The following is a 15,884-nucleotide window of genomic DNA, read 5'->3' as shown; positions in this document are numbered from 1 at the left end:
TATGTTAATAACTTATAGTGCCGTTAATTGCGATTCGTTGTTGAATGCGCACTTAATCAATATAATAAATACAAACTATTGCTGGAACAAAGTACTATGCATTTTTAATTCCTATACTAATACTTTCCTACTGATCTTGCATAATGCGCCGCGATAATGTTATTTCCAATATAGAAATTGCTGATATGTATTAAATGTAAACAAATTAGAAAGTGTACTTTACAATGTGTGATTCGTTGTTAAATGCGCGTTTAAGGAAAATAATAAATACAAAAAAATAATTGGAACAAAGTACTTTTGTATTTTGATTCCCATAATAATAATTTGTAAATGATCATGGTTAATGTGCGGCATCAGTATTAATTTACATATACAAATGAATTGCTTTTATTTATTTTCGATATTGCGAATTAAAAAGTCTACTTTATAACAACGTAATAACTTATAGTGCCGTTAAGTGTGATTCCTTAAAGAAGTTATAATGCCCTTAAGTGTGATTTTTTGTCATGTGCGCGTTTAAAAAATGTATTACCGGCTAATTTTTGTTTGGAGACATCTTAGAAAATTTTTTACAGTGGAACAATACGCAAAGGATGTAGTTAATTAAAACAAAAAATTTTAGCGCCATACTAATGTTTTGTTACTGATCATAGATAAAGCGCTGGGCCAATATCATTTTAAATATGAATTGCTGGAATGCTTTTTATTTATTTTTGATATTACTAATAAAAAGAAATTGTTTGAACAATGTACTCTGTACTATTTTATTGCTATACCAATATTTCGTTAATGATCGTAGAAGACGCGCGTACATTTAATACAAACAAAATTTAATTTTTCAAACAAACAGTAGGCGTAGGTGTGGGTAGTGGGAAAAAGTAAAAAATGAATTATGTTCTGTAAACATTGTTACTGATTTATTTACAATTGTCATGACTGCAATATCGTCATAGGCGTTATGTGTTTTGCTGTTAATACTGTCGCAAATTCTACGTTTCGTGCTTCACGAACTCGTGATAACACAACGTAGCCAATGCCGGGACCAATTGTGTCTCTGTCGATGGCCCAGGTAATATGTGGGAGTGTTTGTCCTAAAAAAACGGAAATTATTAGGATCAAAGTGCGTAGGAAGTGATGGCGCGTTAAAGTATTTCACTAACCTTGACATTTTAAAGCCGTTTGGCAATATGCAGGTATGATTGGATAATAATAGGTTCTGTGGCTGTCATATATCGGATAAACGTAAACTGTCGTTCTTGCGGTTTCTACAGCAATGATGGTTGATTGCACATTGATTATTTTACCTAGTAGACACATGTATTTTCAATGATGTAAAATACATTGAAATTTATTAAAAACGTTTCTTACCTATGACGCCATTCATAAAAGAACCTATTTGATCGCGATTTTCCGTCAACATACCTATTGAACCGACGAAATACACTTGACATTTTCCTGAGCTATCGATTACCTAAGAAAAGCAGAATAGAAATGTAAATGTTTATTTGGATATAAAGTTGATATTCGTTGTTGGAGTAATGGTGAAATTACTGTAGGTTGAAATACTTGCCTCAATGTCAGGTTCTTCGTCGCGGAAAAGGTAATTCATCACAGTTTTGTTAATGAAATCTTTTGTCTTGTGGGAAGATGCTATATATATGGTATTTGGATTCTCTGTAATTATGGCTAAAATCCTTTTGCCGGTGACTTTGTTGGTACTTGGTATTTTTGTATGCTCAAAAATACGTTTTATTTCGTCAAATGTAATACTAAAAAATAAATAGAATGGCAATGTCTTAACAAAATTGAAATAGAAGTATAAAAAGGTATACTGCGGGAAGAAACCATACTTAAAACTTCTGATTTTGTCCAGAAACTCTTTATACAAAGTTGTGCTACGATGTGAGGTATGTAGTTCAAATTTTTTAAATAAACGAGTCATCAAACTTGAGAAAAAGCTTGAATCAAAGTTTGTTTTTCCTTGAACCGTAATTAGTGGTAAACTTTGATGCGCATCTCCCAGAAAAATTATAATAGGATTCGATGGAAGTGCATCAAAGGTTTTCATTATATGCTTGATTATGTGAGAATTGACTTGACCAATCTAAGTGTAATAGAATAATAAGTGAATTTAATTTAATTGTATAGTTATATTTAATAGCAGTTGTTTCTATTAACAAGTTACCTCATCCACTACAATAAGCTGGAACCAACTAATATGCCAATTTATTTCCCATGGTGAATCTTCAACTGGTATTATCGGCGAGTAGTGCCGTTGGTGTAGCGACAAAGACGTCATATTTGTTTTCTATCGCGAATGCTATTATGGTTTTTACCAATGCGATTTTCCTGTTTTAAAAAAGTTAATAAAAAGTAAGTACTAATATTGTATTCGTTATTTCTAAGAAGTAAAGTTGCTTGCACCTGTTCCTGGGTTGCCACAAAGTGAAATTTTGCGATTTAAAGGAGATACTATCTTCCGATTCATTGTAGTTATTAATATCAATACTTTGAACACAATCGCTGTCGTCATCAATGAAGCTTGAATCCATTGACTGTTCGTCGAGGGAAACATTGTCGATATCAGAATTAGCTTGTGGATTTGTCTGTGTACGGAAAATAAGATTGTTAACAAAATGCTGGTAAGATACATTTTTATATGCAAGATGAAGAAAGATTTACATTTTTTCTGCGATCCATTGACTACAGTTAGATCTTCTATAGAAAATTCGGTATCCTCAGCGTTATCGTTTACTATTATTTCTCCTAAATGAGGAATTGTATAAAAATTGTTATATCAATATTGCTGATGGGTCAAAATTCTTTTAATATTCATGAAAATATGAACTTACCAGATTGGTATGCCAATATCTTTAAACGTAGCGACTTAAGGTACACTAGAAACGTGTCAATATAATAACGCTTGTGAACAGATGCTTCCAAATGATTGCGTATTTTCTGATTATCGTTCCAAAATGTCGGATTGATTATCAAGGCATTATGAAAATATGCAATTGATTCGGGTAAGTCCTCCGATTCTGGGTTCACAATTTCTGACGTGTTTCGAAATGGCATTGACATTAACGTATGTTGCCAAAAGTAAACGGGGTTAAATATTGAGGCGTATATTGTTGCCACCAATCTTGGTTTTTGATCCCTATATGGTGGGGGTGGCTAAAAATAAAGAAGTATTACAAAAATTCGCAAAAAAAGCAATAACTGATATTAATGCGTATAGAGATATTACATTTTTTGCTGTATCAAAATTGCGGATATAGTTCTGCAGTGACATTTCTGTGCAATAATGCGGCCTTTGGAGATACTTTTGAATCACCGTATTTTCATTGGGATTCAACGGTTTTGGTATAACAAACGTCTTTGTTTTAGTAGGTGTCCAAGCAACCTTAAAATAAACATAGTTGCAAAGATTTTGAATGTTGCAAAGACATTGACTATTACAATAGACAATAAAATAAACTGGGTAAACTGACTTTAATGTTTGCGAAATGAGTTGTCATCTCAGGCGCCGTTAATTGCAGTTGCATCAGATACTGACACACCAAAGTAAAACCGGGAACGTTGCGAGCATTTTCTCCTATTAAGAAGTGTAAGTATGTTTGATGAAAGAAAAAATATTTTAGTGTTTGTAATTATTTCAGTAGTTACCTGTTAATTGAAAGGAATCTTTCATCCATACGACACATTAATGTTCCTAGAATGGTATCTATATATGCTCTGAGTTTGTTTGCAAAAGCAAGAACGTCGTGCTCCAAATGAATTACCCCACTGTCATCAGTGTGGCTCTTGCGATTGGAAAACACGTTAATCTGACTTTTGCAGCTTTTGTACCTAATAATGAAAATTCAAAAGTGATGGAATAAAAAGTAAGAAAGAACTAATAAAAGCATTAAATTGGAGAAAATAAAGAATGAGTTATTGGAATAAAGAAATTTTAAAACATACGTGGTAGCCTATGGATGGATTCTTTGATTCCATGGTCCATTTAATCCGATCCAATGCTAAATCTTTAGTGTTTTGAATCCAAACAAGTAGATGCAAGTGGATCGTTCCCCTTTTTTGACATTCAAAACGGTAGAAATACGTGTTGACATTGTTATTCTTTTTTCTAGTAAAGTGAGATCAAAGACTTAGATATTATAATTTACAAATTTTTAATTTGTCAAATGTAATTTGAGTTAAACAGTTTACTTCACTCCGGAGAAAAGCGAATTCTTCCACTTTTGATTATTGCTACCAGACATGTACCCACGTATTAGTTGTTCAAGAATGTGCATGATATGCATATTATGGACAGCACCACAATCAAGGTTGCTACTTGCTTTTAATGCAAAGCGTTTGAGTAATTCTTTCATCTAAAATAAAAAAGAAAGAATCTGTCACAAATTGCTACTTATTATCAAAGATTTCTAATTTCTAGGGTTAATTAAATAAGTAATGATTAGCAGGATCCTGAGGACTAGTAACTTAATTCAATTGAATGCAAAGTGGAAGCTGTTGGTTAAGATTGATCGATTTGACCAAATTCGTTTAATCGGAACTCCCCCAAAGTTTTGCGCTCTTATATTATTTTTTCTTCCAGATATAAATACTCTTAGGGCACAAAAGTTTAACTTTATGGTTGAAGTTTCCTGGTGGTTAAATTTTCATCCAAGTCGAGTCTGCATAGGGATAACTCACAAATCAAGAAGTCATTCCGACGTTAGGGAGGGAGGGGTCAATCCTTTGACGTTTAAATATTACATGCGGCGAGACATGACATTTTAAGAATAGAAAGTTTTAAACTCATTGGTTGTCTTCACGCCCCACAGGAGTGCATGTCAAATCGATTTTAATTTCAGAGATTACCGTTACTCAAATATGACATTTTTTGATTTTGAGGTTTGGGGCAGGAAGGAAGGGGTTAAAATCTAAATGTCAAAATAACGTTAAGCGTACCCTTTTCGATTTGTTATTCATTCCTTATAAAGATGCTTATGAAATAATCGGTTCTTGACAATATAGTTTCGAGAATTTCTTTCTGGAAATTAGGCCTATAAAACTTCTTGGAAAAATCCTTTATATGATAAAATATCCAGGGATTTTTAGTAACATTTTATATCTGTTGTATGACAAAAAACTTTAAATACAAACTATGTGAGATCAAGTGTGTTTTCAACTACTTTTGGTCGCCAATTCCTTCAATTAACTATCCCCTGACCGAAAGAAATTTGGTCGGAAATTTGATTTCGCGGATATGGAAAACTTTTCAACAGCAACGGAAGCCATAAACTCGGGTGGAGGTTGCTCGTAGTAATTTACTGACATAAATAGTATGAATAATCAAGTTTTTGAAAATTAAATTTGGTAGGCGGTGTAAAATATTAAATTTTTGCGAAAATGCGATGTGACTGATTTTTGTTGATTAAATTTGTTCCCGCAACTGTTTCTAATTCGAATATTAAGGGCCTAAGAGAGATATTTTAATTATGTGAAGTCTCTTAAGGGGGGTATTCATTAATTAACACCCATTTTTTAAATTCCTATTTAGGTTTCCGTCTGACCTGGTCCTTTTCAGTCTGAGTGACCCGGTCTTATTTCTAAAACCTCTTTTTATGTTAGGTACGTGGTTAATTGTTGACGTCAGCAAAAATATGAAAATTGCGATATATTATCCGTAACGATACGTTATTTACAACGACTAAAACCGTTGACTCCTTTAAAAATCAGCTAAAAAAATTTCTTCTAAATCAAGACCTTTGCTAATTCAAAATGGCTTTATCCTTATTTTTCTGCTTTGCTCTTTTTGTTAATATAGACCATAGATATTAAATAAATTTTGCTCGCTTTAAGAGGCTTGATGATAAGACAAAATATGTCTTCTGCTTGCACCTGCCATATTGTTAACACTTATATGACTGCATTTTTTGTCTGTTGTCGGCAAATATATACTACTACCACTTGTCGCAATGAACACTTTTTAACCTTAAAGGTTCCACGTGTGTCAAATTACTTCTATAAACAATGATTAATCAAGTTTTCAACTTATTTTCAGGCTTTTTTTAAATACAGTTGTTTTGCATCAAAATGTCCCTATCGAAAATGTATGCATATGCACATTTGAGACATGAAGAAATGCAAATTACCTTTGCTATATAGCATTGCAAATCCTAAAAAATAGCCAAAAGCACCATTTTACCTCCCTCGTGGCGTTATAATGCAGTTCGGGCGTTAAAGGGCGTAAAAAGGTCGAGAATTAAAATCAATAATATACAAAGATCATTTAGTGGTAAAGTGATCAAAATTGTAACCATTGTTACCAAAATTAGAAAGATATAGGTTTTTCACTGCCGTTGCTTTTGCAACAAAAAGCGTAGTTGACTGTTGGTGTCATTTATTGTCAACCTCATGTGAGTTAAAACTCTACGGCAAGTTTAAAGTCAATCCTGCTAGACAATAAAAAATTACGGACAAAAATCCAGGGGTGGGGATATTTTTTGAATCGTTGATCTTTTAAAGCATTATGGACAATCACGAAATAATGATGATGGAGATAAACACGATGATTTTCGACTTGTGTCTAGATATTTCGCTGGCTCTTGCCTGCCTCGTGCAAGGAAAAAACATCTTTGACAAAAAAACCATCCGTCTCTAAACGTCGGACTTCTGTTATTGATTATTATAACTTAAATCTGCTAAAAACATGTTTATCATTCTTTTTTTTTTTGCAAATATCCGAAACTTGAGTGATAATAAGTGCAGCAAATCTGCCTCATTTGTAAAACTTTGTTAAAGTCCTACAAGTCTTTAAGCTATTTGGCAAAGTTAAAGTACACATGGGGAAAAAGGGTTCAACGAATAATATTTGCAAAAATTAACTTTTGTAGATTTTTTTAACATTTCCAATTTTTTTTGGAATTCGTGCATATAACAGAACGGGCAGATTTGCTGCAATGTTGCTTTTTTACAAGCTCTTGATTAAACTCTAAATTCTCAGTGTGCACTTGGATACACTAAAAGCGAATTTTCATAGTGAACAAATTATTTTTTCGGGCCATATAAACGCTCTAAATACGCATTGAAATCGGCCCACTTTTGATACACCTACCTGACATTAGTTAACAACATGTTCACTTGACATTTTTTTAAAATTAATGTTTTTATGGGATAGTGAGGCGATGATATTAAAAAATAATTTAACCATCAAAAATGATTGAAAAATATCTCTTTAACCGTGAAAAATAGAAAAATAACCCTGATTGTCAAAGTGAAACCCTTTTGTCGGGCAGAAATGCTGTCTCTAAGGTACATTAATGTTAAAATTACTCAAACGGCACCGGTGAATCCTGATTTCGAATATTAAATTTTAAAGTATGAAGTCTGAATTTTCATATTCAATCACTACTTTTTGTCCATGACGTAATTATGTGATTTCTGGCCAAGTTTTTATAAGTTGCAACATAACTGCCCTTCCATGCATATGCTAATAATAATAATTCAAAATTTCAAAAACACCCATTGGGGGCGTGCTGTAGCTATTTCGCCCTTTTACCACGCTAAATTCCATGAGTTAAAACCACATTTTACATTGGGGGCTGCTGATGGAGGCTTACATTATAGAAAAGAGCTTTACATTGAAATTATGGGATCAGGTAAAAGATTTAAATTTGGGAGAGCTAGAAAAAGACGTTATTACGAGAGAAAAAATGTTTCTGGGACAGATTCAAGTGCACAAACACATGAGGAATTGAATCACAATCCAGATAAGAATACACAACAGCCTGAAGATGCTAAAAATGCAGCAAACGCTTCATCGTCTACAAATAAGATTAATTGGTCTTTTCTTATCATTAACCAAGAAGAAGATCCACATTCTAACTATGAATGCAACATACTGATCGACACAGACCTTCTGCTTGGGTTACTCTACTTTGTAGCTATATGCCCAAGCTGCACTTCTGCGATCAACATTCAGCATGATGTACAAAAGAAGGAGGGACTTTCGCATGCTCTGTGTCTGAAATTTAATAAATGTGATTGGGAAATGAACTTTCAAACTTCTTGTGAAGTATTACAAGAAGATGGAGAGAGAGGTAGGAGGTCATATGAAATCAACTATCGAGCCATTGTGGTCATATTGCCTTGAAAACATTGTGCACGATAATGAATATGCCACAACCAATGAACTCAGATTCTTTTGAATCCATGAATAAAGAATTACATAGTTCTTATGTTGCCACAGCCAGGAACCTAATGGTTAAAGCTGAAAATGAAATCAGAAAAGACATACTGAAATACAATTGACAATATAGAAGAAAGTACGGATGAATCTTGGCAGCGTCGAGGTTACGCATCCTTAAATGGAGTCGTGACAGAGATATTACACGTGTCGACGTTGACGTTCTCTATGCAGTGTTTGGGAGAAGAGAAAGCAATCTGAGGGGTAAAACCTCTTTCTAGAAAGGGACTCTTGACTGATAAAGTCATAAATAAATTGCAAAATTATTACGGTATGGCAATACGCCAAATTACAGACAGCATCTATAAAAAAGGAGACTTTTTACTCGAATATGCTGACCAATTGTTCACAGCAAAAGAGGAAAAAAAAGACATTCTGTATGAGCAACAAGGCTATGGATGTTGTTTGTTTTACTTTACCTTATATAGTAAACATTTATGATAGGCTTAATTTTACAGTTTTAATTAAGCTAAACAAAATAAGTAACAATCATGAAAATGAAATGCCACCTTGTCAAAAATGAACATATGAGCGCTCATTAAACCAACAAGAACTTTAAAATGCATCAATGAAAATAAATAGTTTCCAGTATCCTAAACTGTACTGTTAGCCAAGAAAGAATGGACCTATTATATTGTAATGATTTGCAACTGCTTTATTTGTTTTTTTAGCAAAATAAAGAAAAATGAAGAACACCATTGATTAAAAACTTGGTAAGTGTATTATTATTATATTCATCGCATTCATGAATAAACAATTAATCGCAAATTTCATCTTTTTAGTCGCGCTTCATGCTGATCTTATTACTCACAGAATTGCGCATCCCGGTTCAACAAGTTACAGGTCTTTTTGGTCGTTGGGTCAAACCGGGGGGAGTGGAATGGACGGGTTATGATCCAACGAAAACGTCACCTGATTCAAAATTGAGTAAGATATTACTTTTCCAAAATTTTAAATTTTCGTGTTTGGGTTTAAAACTTCAGTATAATTTACTTTATGTAACTTATTGGATTAACCTTTCTATTATTTTTATTTTAGTGAACGTCTGGAATCAATTTTTGGAGTTTCGGCTCCGCCATAGTGGCCCAATTAACGAGGAGTCGTTAGGCAGTTGGGTGCACAACGGAGGAAAGAAGTTTCCCAGTAGTAGAGGTTCCAGTGGTCGTGGTAGCCAAAGGGTTAGTGGAGGTCGTGAAGGTCGCGTTAGACCTTATCAATGTGTTGTTGTTTTACGTTAAATAAAATAATTTTATTTATTACCTTCATCCCTTTACATTCTCTTAATTTGTCTACATGATGTGAAGGGGACAGTTTTGTGACCTTGCCTTGTGCCTATTCTTGCCGTGCCTTGTCGCTCTCCTTGGCTTCCCAGTCCTCTCTGTTAAACTAGTACTAATAATCGGGAAATTACAAAAACAATTGAAAATTTCCTTGGCTGTTAATGTTAAGATATGACCACATTGACACTCCTTTTAATTTACGGTTTGCCCTAGACAATCGTATAAGAAAACTGGATACCATTCTAGTTTAACTTACCATTTTGTAGTATTTTCTGATAAATTGTGTCGCAACCCGCATGGAATATTGCGTCGAGAACAAATTTCCAAGTAAACATTATCCGTATTTTGTGTAAAAAGAGTTGGACACATTTTGGTTATACATATACATACATATCGGAATAGATAAGTAGGAAAAACTACTAATTTTCCGTGGTGAGAATACTGACCAGGCTTTTTGATTGGTTAATGCCATTGTTTTTTGCTCACTTGGTCACTATCGAGATATCCTTTGTTTTGAGCGCAAATAGCCTCACTCACTTAAACAAACATAATTGATTCCTGAATTAATTATTTTCATTCTTCTGCAGAAAAATATTTTAGCATATTTTTTTAGCATAATGTTTATAATTTTGATTCTGAATGCCTCTCAAAAATTTGTGACATTAAAAGTTGCTAATGATTGCTAAAAAGGTTTAAACTGTTTTAACTCCTTTGTGGATCTTAGCGAACAACTCATTTATGTTGCGCAATTTTAGGTAAACAACCTTATGCGCATGCTCACATCCCAATCGCTAAAGTCAGGGCGACCAAAAATCGCTTAAAGGAGATCAATCTTTAGGGATTTGCTCTAATATTTGTTGGCTGTTAGAGCTTACCTCCCACTTGTTTAGCATCTAGGAGATAGACGATGTCAATTTTGCATAACCAGTCCAAAATCGTGATGGAAAACAAATACATTTTTTTTAAGAAAATGAAAAGATTCATATATAAATTGAAGTTGACACCCTTTAATAAAGCCTCATTGATTAGGCTAGAGTGCTCATAAAAACCAATTATAATAAATTTCCTGGCTGTTAAGGGTAAAATGTGACCACATTTGTTTGGGTTTGATCGGGACATTCATATTAGAAAACTGTATTTTGACGTTTTTGAAAAGCACAGTAAATTAGACTTTACTGTAAACTTCTTCTTATAAGATTCAACTTTATGCAAAATTATGCATCAATTTATGCCAGGTTGGTCTAATGGCTATAACACTCTTACAAATGAGAGATTCAGCAATCAAATCCTGGACAGGGCTAGGAAAAACATGATTATCTTGCACCTACAACAACCAGGTAATCATGAGCATATGATATAGTCATATTGAGGGAAACAGGTAGGTCTCTGTCCTAAACATAAAGGAACTTCTCTTAGACAGTCTCATTCTTACAGGAAATTAGTATCAGTGACTGCAAAAGAAATTGATAGTGAAAAGGATACGACCAGAGCTCTGCAACTGCAGATGCAAGGAAGTTGGACCAGATGGGACAACTATGTTAAACGACCTCTCCTTGAAGTCTCTGCTTGCCATGGAACCCAACCTGTTGTCGTTCTGTTTAAGCTTAACCTACGATGTTCTTCCTTCTTTAAGTAATTAAAGGCGTTGGCGTATATGTATCGAATCCTTCTGTTTCTTGTGTGGAAAACAAGCGTGCACTACAGCTCACATTTTAGGGGCCTGTAAAACTGCTCTAACGCAGGGTAGATTCAGGATTCGTCACGACTCTGTCTTGCGCGAACTTTCACAGTCGATCACCACATTTTCCAAATCTATTTCCTCTCCCGTAAAGCACCTAAATAATATAATATTTGTTAAAGCAGGCAGTCGCCCCTCTAGCAAAAAATCAAAAGCGGTAAGCCTTTTGCATCTTGCCACTGACTGGTTATTTCTTTTAGATTTAAATGGTGAACTTATTTTTCCTGGTCATGTTGCTATAACAGGAAACGTGTTATTTTAATTGAACTTAATTGCCCTTGTAAGGAAAACATGGAAACCTGGCACTCCAAAAGGCCCTATAAATACATCCCTTTGACAAATATTATCGAGCATAATGGATGGCAAGTAAATCTGCTCGCAATTAAAGTGGGTGCAAGTGGATGTTGCTCTCGGTCGGTTGCATTTTGTTTAAAAAGGTTTGGTATCACAAACAAAGAAGCTTTTCAAGCCATCCGCAAATTAGGCGACGTTTGTATGAAAGCATCCTTTTGCAATTGGCTAGCCAGGAACTTTTTTACGTAGAACCAAGGCAGCTGCAATCTTGCGTCAGGCTCCACATCTGTGCCCCCCTTCTATTGATAAGGGTTACAAGCCCGCAGCAACGACCACAGCAACACCAACAAAGGCCAACATTGGCTAAAGGTCAATTACACCCGGACCCAGAACCGCCTACCAACAGAACTCCAGAAAACCAACTCATGCTGACTTCATTAATATAGGGAATACATGCTATGCTAATTCTATCCTGCAAACAAAATCTGTTACTCCTGCACTTTGTTCGCAAAGTGCACCGGAGTCCTTTTTTGTTCCCCTGGCCAAGTCCGTCTTGCAGAATATGTCTCTGTTGTCTAAATCCACCTCAGTTATAGATCCTTCCGCCTTTCTCTGTGCGTTACAACGTTAGATGTTCAACGCTAGGAACAAACTATTCAATATTAACACACATCAGGATGTTCCTGAGATTCTACCTCATGTATTGAATGAGTTGACAGGGTCATCAGTCATCGCGAACAATATTATTACCAACAAAGTAAGCAATGCAACTTGTCACTGAAGACAACATGGTGTCGGAAGTGGGATGAACGTAACTCATACAAATATGAAACACTCCACCTGCACATTAGACCTTTGATGGGAACTTGAGGGAACACTGGAAGAAAAGGAAATAAGAACTGGAATTCTACCATGTCACTAGAGGAAAGGATAGCAAGTCAACAAAAGTTAAGTCAAGTATTTTGTTAACATGCATAGGTCCACAAGGAAGACAAATTTATGACACATTTTCATTTAATAATGATAAGGAGGCTATGGACTTTGACGTAATCATAAATAAATTTAATGGATACTGCTTAAAAAAAGGAATGTTACCTTATTAAGACAGAAGTTCTTCACGTACAACCATAACAGAGGACAATCGCTTGCTGAATTGGTTGTACAGTTATTGTGGAGCAAAGCGGAGCTCATTTCCTCATTAAATAAGGCAAATATAAGGGAAAAGTAAGGACAGTGGAGAGTATATAGCATTTCAATACGATTTCGTCCCTACACATCAAAAATATTAAACTTCGGTCGAAAACCAGTGCCATTCAGCAATTTAATATGGTCATTCTCTACTACTGTTTTTAGTTAGCGAGATAACGTGTTGTTTTGGGGGGAACGGCTATGGAGTTTTGGTGTTTTTTGCTACCTAGAAACAAAATTTTTCAAATAAGAAGTGGAGGTTATGTACCTAGGTAATTACTTTTTTTAAAATGTTATGGACTCCTTCCTTTGCCTTACTTACAACGAAAAAAAATAATTTGCAAAGAGGTGGCAAGTCACCGCAATAATGAACTCAACCTGTTTGGTCTTTGCAAATAAGCTAGAGGTTGTACACCTCTGGAGAAAATGCCTTCAAAAGCACAATTCTCCCTTTTTACAAGGAATTAATTCAAAAAATATAAAAAAATAAAAAAATAAAAAGGACACAACACATTTAAAAACATGAACAGAACTTTAACCAAGGGCAGATAGGTTTCGACCCATATTTCTGAACCTAAGTACCCTGGATGTCTAGCTGGGTCACTTCGAAGAGGTCCGCGGATGGTCATCAGCAGAAACTAGACATCCCTATCTTCCTAAAGTAAACTTTGACCACTTTCTGTTCAACTGTGCTATTCTTTGTTTTTAACTCAGGTAATAAGCGGAGTCGTTACTCTCCAAAGACAAGATCTTGTGTGATCAAACCCCCTGCTAACATATATATTTTTTTTAACCGGGGTAATAAGTAGAGTCGTCACTCTCCAAAGACAACACCAAGTATGATCAAACCCCCTTGGTAGCTTAATTTTTAATTGATTTTGTTTTATTTTTGACTGGGGTAATAATGAAGACTGGTACAGTCATCCGTTAAAAAATTTTGTTAACATAACTATCAAAATTATGGAATATGTGAACAAGACATAAATAACTTATCCTAAGATTACTAAAATGAGCATTGTATCATAAACCACAAAGCATATCAAACCTTAACATTACACAAACCCTACCACACTTTGTGCACTTGTGTAGAGCACCACCTACTACACCAACAAATATTTGCGGAGCGCAACCAACCGCCACAGCAAAAATATCTGATAATGCAAAGACTAATCCCAAAATACAATGTTCGAAATGACATAACCATGTAGAAATATCCAGCAATGTATTGAGAGACATGAACCTAGCATAACTCTGCCACAGTTTATGCTCTAGTGTAGAGTGCCAAACTACACTTCCAACGAACTAACGGAGCGCTACCAACTGTCACAATCTTAACTATCAAGACAACAACATACATTTCAAGCAACACAATTCAGAAAAAGAGAACATATATTAATTTTTTATTTTTACTATTTTTATTTTCTTAAAAACACTTTAATTATATCAACACCCCCAATCCTATCCAACCTAGTATATCAGCAGTTTCGAACCCTTTCACAGAACTAGCTGATATACTTAGAAGCTGAGCGGGTTCACCTTAACTAAGGTTCCTGTAAGGGTCATCTGCAGTGACTAAGCTCTCTTTCTTTCACTTAAACCAGGGTGTAATATTACGTTTTTATATATTCAGTGGACTTTCACTACCTGATTAAAGAAATCTCTAGAGTTAAGTGCAAATCTTTAAAGTATGTCATGACGACCATACATTTTGTTAAGCACTTTATGAACCTTATCCAACTTGGCACCTTGCGGAAATAACAATAGGGAGTGATCTATATAATAATACACCAGTTCCGTGTGTCTGTGACAGGCAAAGCTGATGTTGTTTTTCCTAAAGAAACAGTCGCGGTAACATCTCACTTTTGCTAAACTTTTATTTTAGTCTGTGTTTTGTGTGCTTTTTCAAATTGATTTAAAATTTTTGCTTTAAAAAAGTCACGGTTAATTTATTTTATTGTTCTCAAAAAAACCTTTGTGTAATGATGTAAACTTTATTACACAAAAGTCACAGGTAATTAAATTTTATTATTCCATTAGGCACGTCTAATGTTATATGAAAAACATATTAGATTTAATTTATTCCCGCTTGAATGGAATTAACAACAAAATGTTTTGACGAAAAAAAAAATGAATTTTATGATTAATTTCGCTCACTATTTCGCTGTTTTTTTATGAGGTATCTATATTGAATTTTTGACGGGACTAAATACTAGTGTTTAAATGAACACAAAATGAACGCAAGACAAAACAGTAGATCAGCACCAGTTGTTGTACTCTCTGGTGTACCACACGTAGGTGTCTTGGGACCACTAATATTTGTTCCTCATCAATGATGTTGATAAAAAATATCAGACACAAAAAGTTCAAATATTTTGCTGATAAACGGTAAAGTCGAGCTAGATTGATAGATGTGCATATTTAACATGGCTAGCCTCACTAATATCGAGGGATATACCCTGTCTATTATTTCCAGGAGGGGCCATGGCTTAGATGGAGAGTCCTAGAGTATTTAATGCTCGTTTTGAGCTACGCAGACCTAATTAGGGCCCGCGCTCTACTAGACAACTCCCGGCAACATCCAACGGCCCACACATGGAGCCATCTACCCAATTACTCTCACATGGGTTACTCCAGGGCTATGGTAACCTTCACTTGCCCATGTTGAATTGCCGTCAATAGGAATCGAACCCGCGTCTCCCGCACAGAGTACGAGAGCTATAGCCACTAATCTACGGCGCCATAAAGCTGTTGCAGATGTCTCTAAACCATAAGGACGCCGTAACAGATTCTATCAATGGGCTGAATACTCCAACATAAAAATTAAAGAAAAGAAGAGTCCATATACTTACGATGAATGTAATCCCCCTTTGAGACGAATAGTATTATTGCTGGCGCTTCTGTTAGCTTCGTAAAATTGTTGGCAATAGACATAATCGTGTAGCAAAACGTTTGCAAAAGTATTGCGCCAATAATGTCTTGTTATGGTCTGGCTGAATTAAAAGCGGACCTAGCAAAAATTTACAGACTAGCTTATTTGGTACCGTTAGAACTGAAATTTTATGTACATTAACATACTAAAAGCCTCACGATGAGGCTCTTGGGGAAAATATTTTACAGTTGATTACAAACAAGTGTTAAACTTCTGACA

General features: G+C 34.8%; 2 protein-coding genes across 4 annotated transcripts; both read right to left on the bottom strand.

The window, feature by feature from the left end:
* Positions 1-755: 755 nt before the first annotated feature.
* On the bottom strand, positions 756-2,580 carry LOC130649492 (uncharacterized). Of its 2 annotated transcripts, none has more exons than XM_057455784.1 (7): positions 2,425-2,580; positions 2,186-2,349; positions 1,851-2,104; positions 1,571-1,769; positions 1,423-1,471; positions 1,161-1,304; positions 756-1,091 (listed from the first exon to the last, which is right to left on the bottom strand). In XM_057455784.1, the coding sequence occupies exons 2-7, from the start codon at positions 2,297-2,299 to the stop codon at positions 931-933; spliced, it is 921 nt and encodes a 306-aa protein (XP_057311767.1). In that variant the 5' UTR covers positions 2,300-2,349; positions 2,425-2,580; the 3' UTR covers positions 756-930. The 2 variants fall into 2 exon arrangements, with proteins under 2 accessions (XP_057311767.1, XP_057311761.1); XM_057455778.1 differs by having other exon boundaries at positions 1,369-1,471; positions 2,425-2,579.
* On the bottom strand, positions 2,472-12,826 carry LOC130649508 (uncharacterized). 2 transcript variants are annotated; one of them, XM_057455804.1, is made up of 9 exons: positions 10,392-12,826; positions 4,210-4,373; positions 3,964-4,126; positions 3,667-3,849; positions 3,492-3,595; positions 3,248-3,403; positions 2,853-3,174; positions 2,683-2,766; positions 2,472-2,606 (listed from the first exon to the last, which is right to left on the bottom strand). In XM_057455804.1, the coding sequence occupies exons 4-9, from the start codon at positions 3,689-3,691 to the stop codon at positions 2,590-2,592; spliced, it is 708 nt and encodes a 235-aa protein (XP_057311787.1). In that variant the 5' UTR covers positions 3,692-3,849; positions 3,964-4,126; positions 4,210-4,373; positions 10,392-12,826; the 3' UTR covers positions 2,472-2,589. The 2 variants fall into 2 exon arrangements, with proteins under 2 accessions (XP_057311787.1, XP_057311778.1); XM_057455795.1 differs by having other exon boundaries at positions 3,964-4,373.
* Positions 12,827-15,884: the final 3,058 nt, after the last annotated feature.

This window comes from Hydractinia symbiolongicarpus, chromosome 1 (assembly GCF_029227915.1).
Source record: "Hydractinia symbiolongicarpus strain clone_291-10 chromosome 1, HSymV2.1, whole genome shotgun sequence".
Classification (NCBI taxonomy): Eukaryota; Metazoa; Cnidaria; class Hydrozoa; order Anthoathecata; family Hydractiniidae; genus Hydractinia; species Hydractinia symbiolongicarpus.
This window is presented reverse-complemented; position numbering and strand designations above follow the sequence as displayed.

Coding starts and splice junctions, on each gene's coding strand:
- LOC130649508 (XM_057455795.1), bottom strand. CDS start 3,691: ATGAAAGATTCCTTTCAATTAACAG. Junction 3,404..3,491: donor CTCATTTCGCAAACATTAAA/GTCAGTTTACCC, acceptor GTTTATTTTAAG/GTTGCTTGGACACCTACTAA. Junction 3,175..3,247: donor ATTTTGATACAGCAAAAAAT/GTAATATCTCTA, acceptor CTTTATTTTTAG/CCACCCCCACCATATAGGGA.
- LOC130649492 (XM_057455778.1), bottom strand. CDS start 2,299: ATGACGTCTTTGTCGCTACACCAACGGCACTACTCGCCGATAATACCA. Junction 2,105..2,185: donor AGCTTATTGTAGTGGATGAG/GTAACTTGTTAA, acceptor TATTACACTTAG/ATTGGTCAAGTCAATTCTCA. Junction 1,092..1,160: donor AACGGCTTTAAAATGTCAAG/GTTAGTGAAATA, acceptor CCGTTTTTTTAG/GACAAACACTCCCACATATT.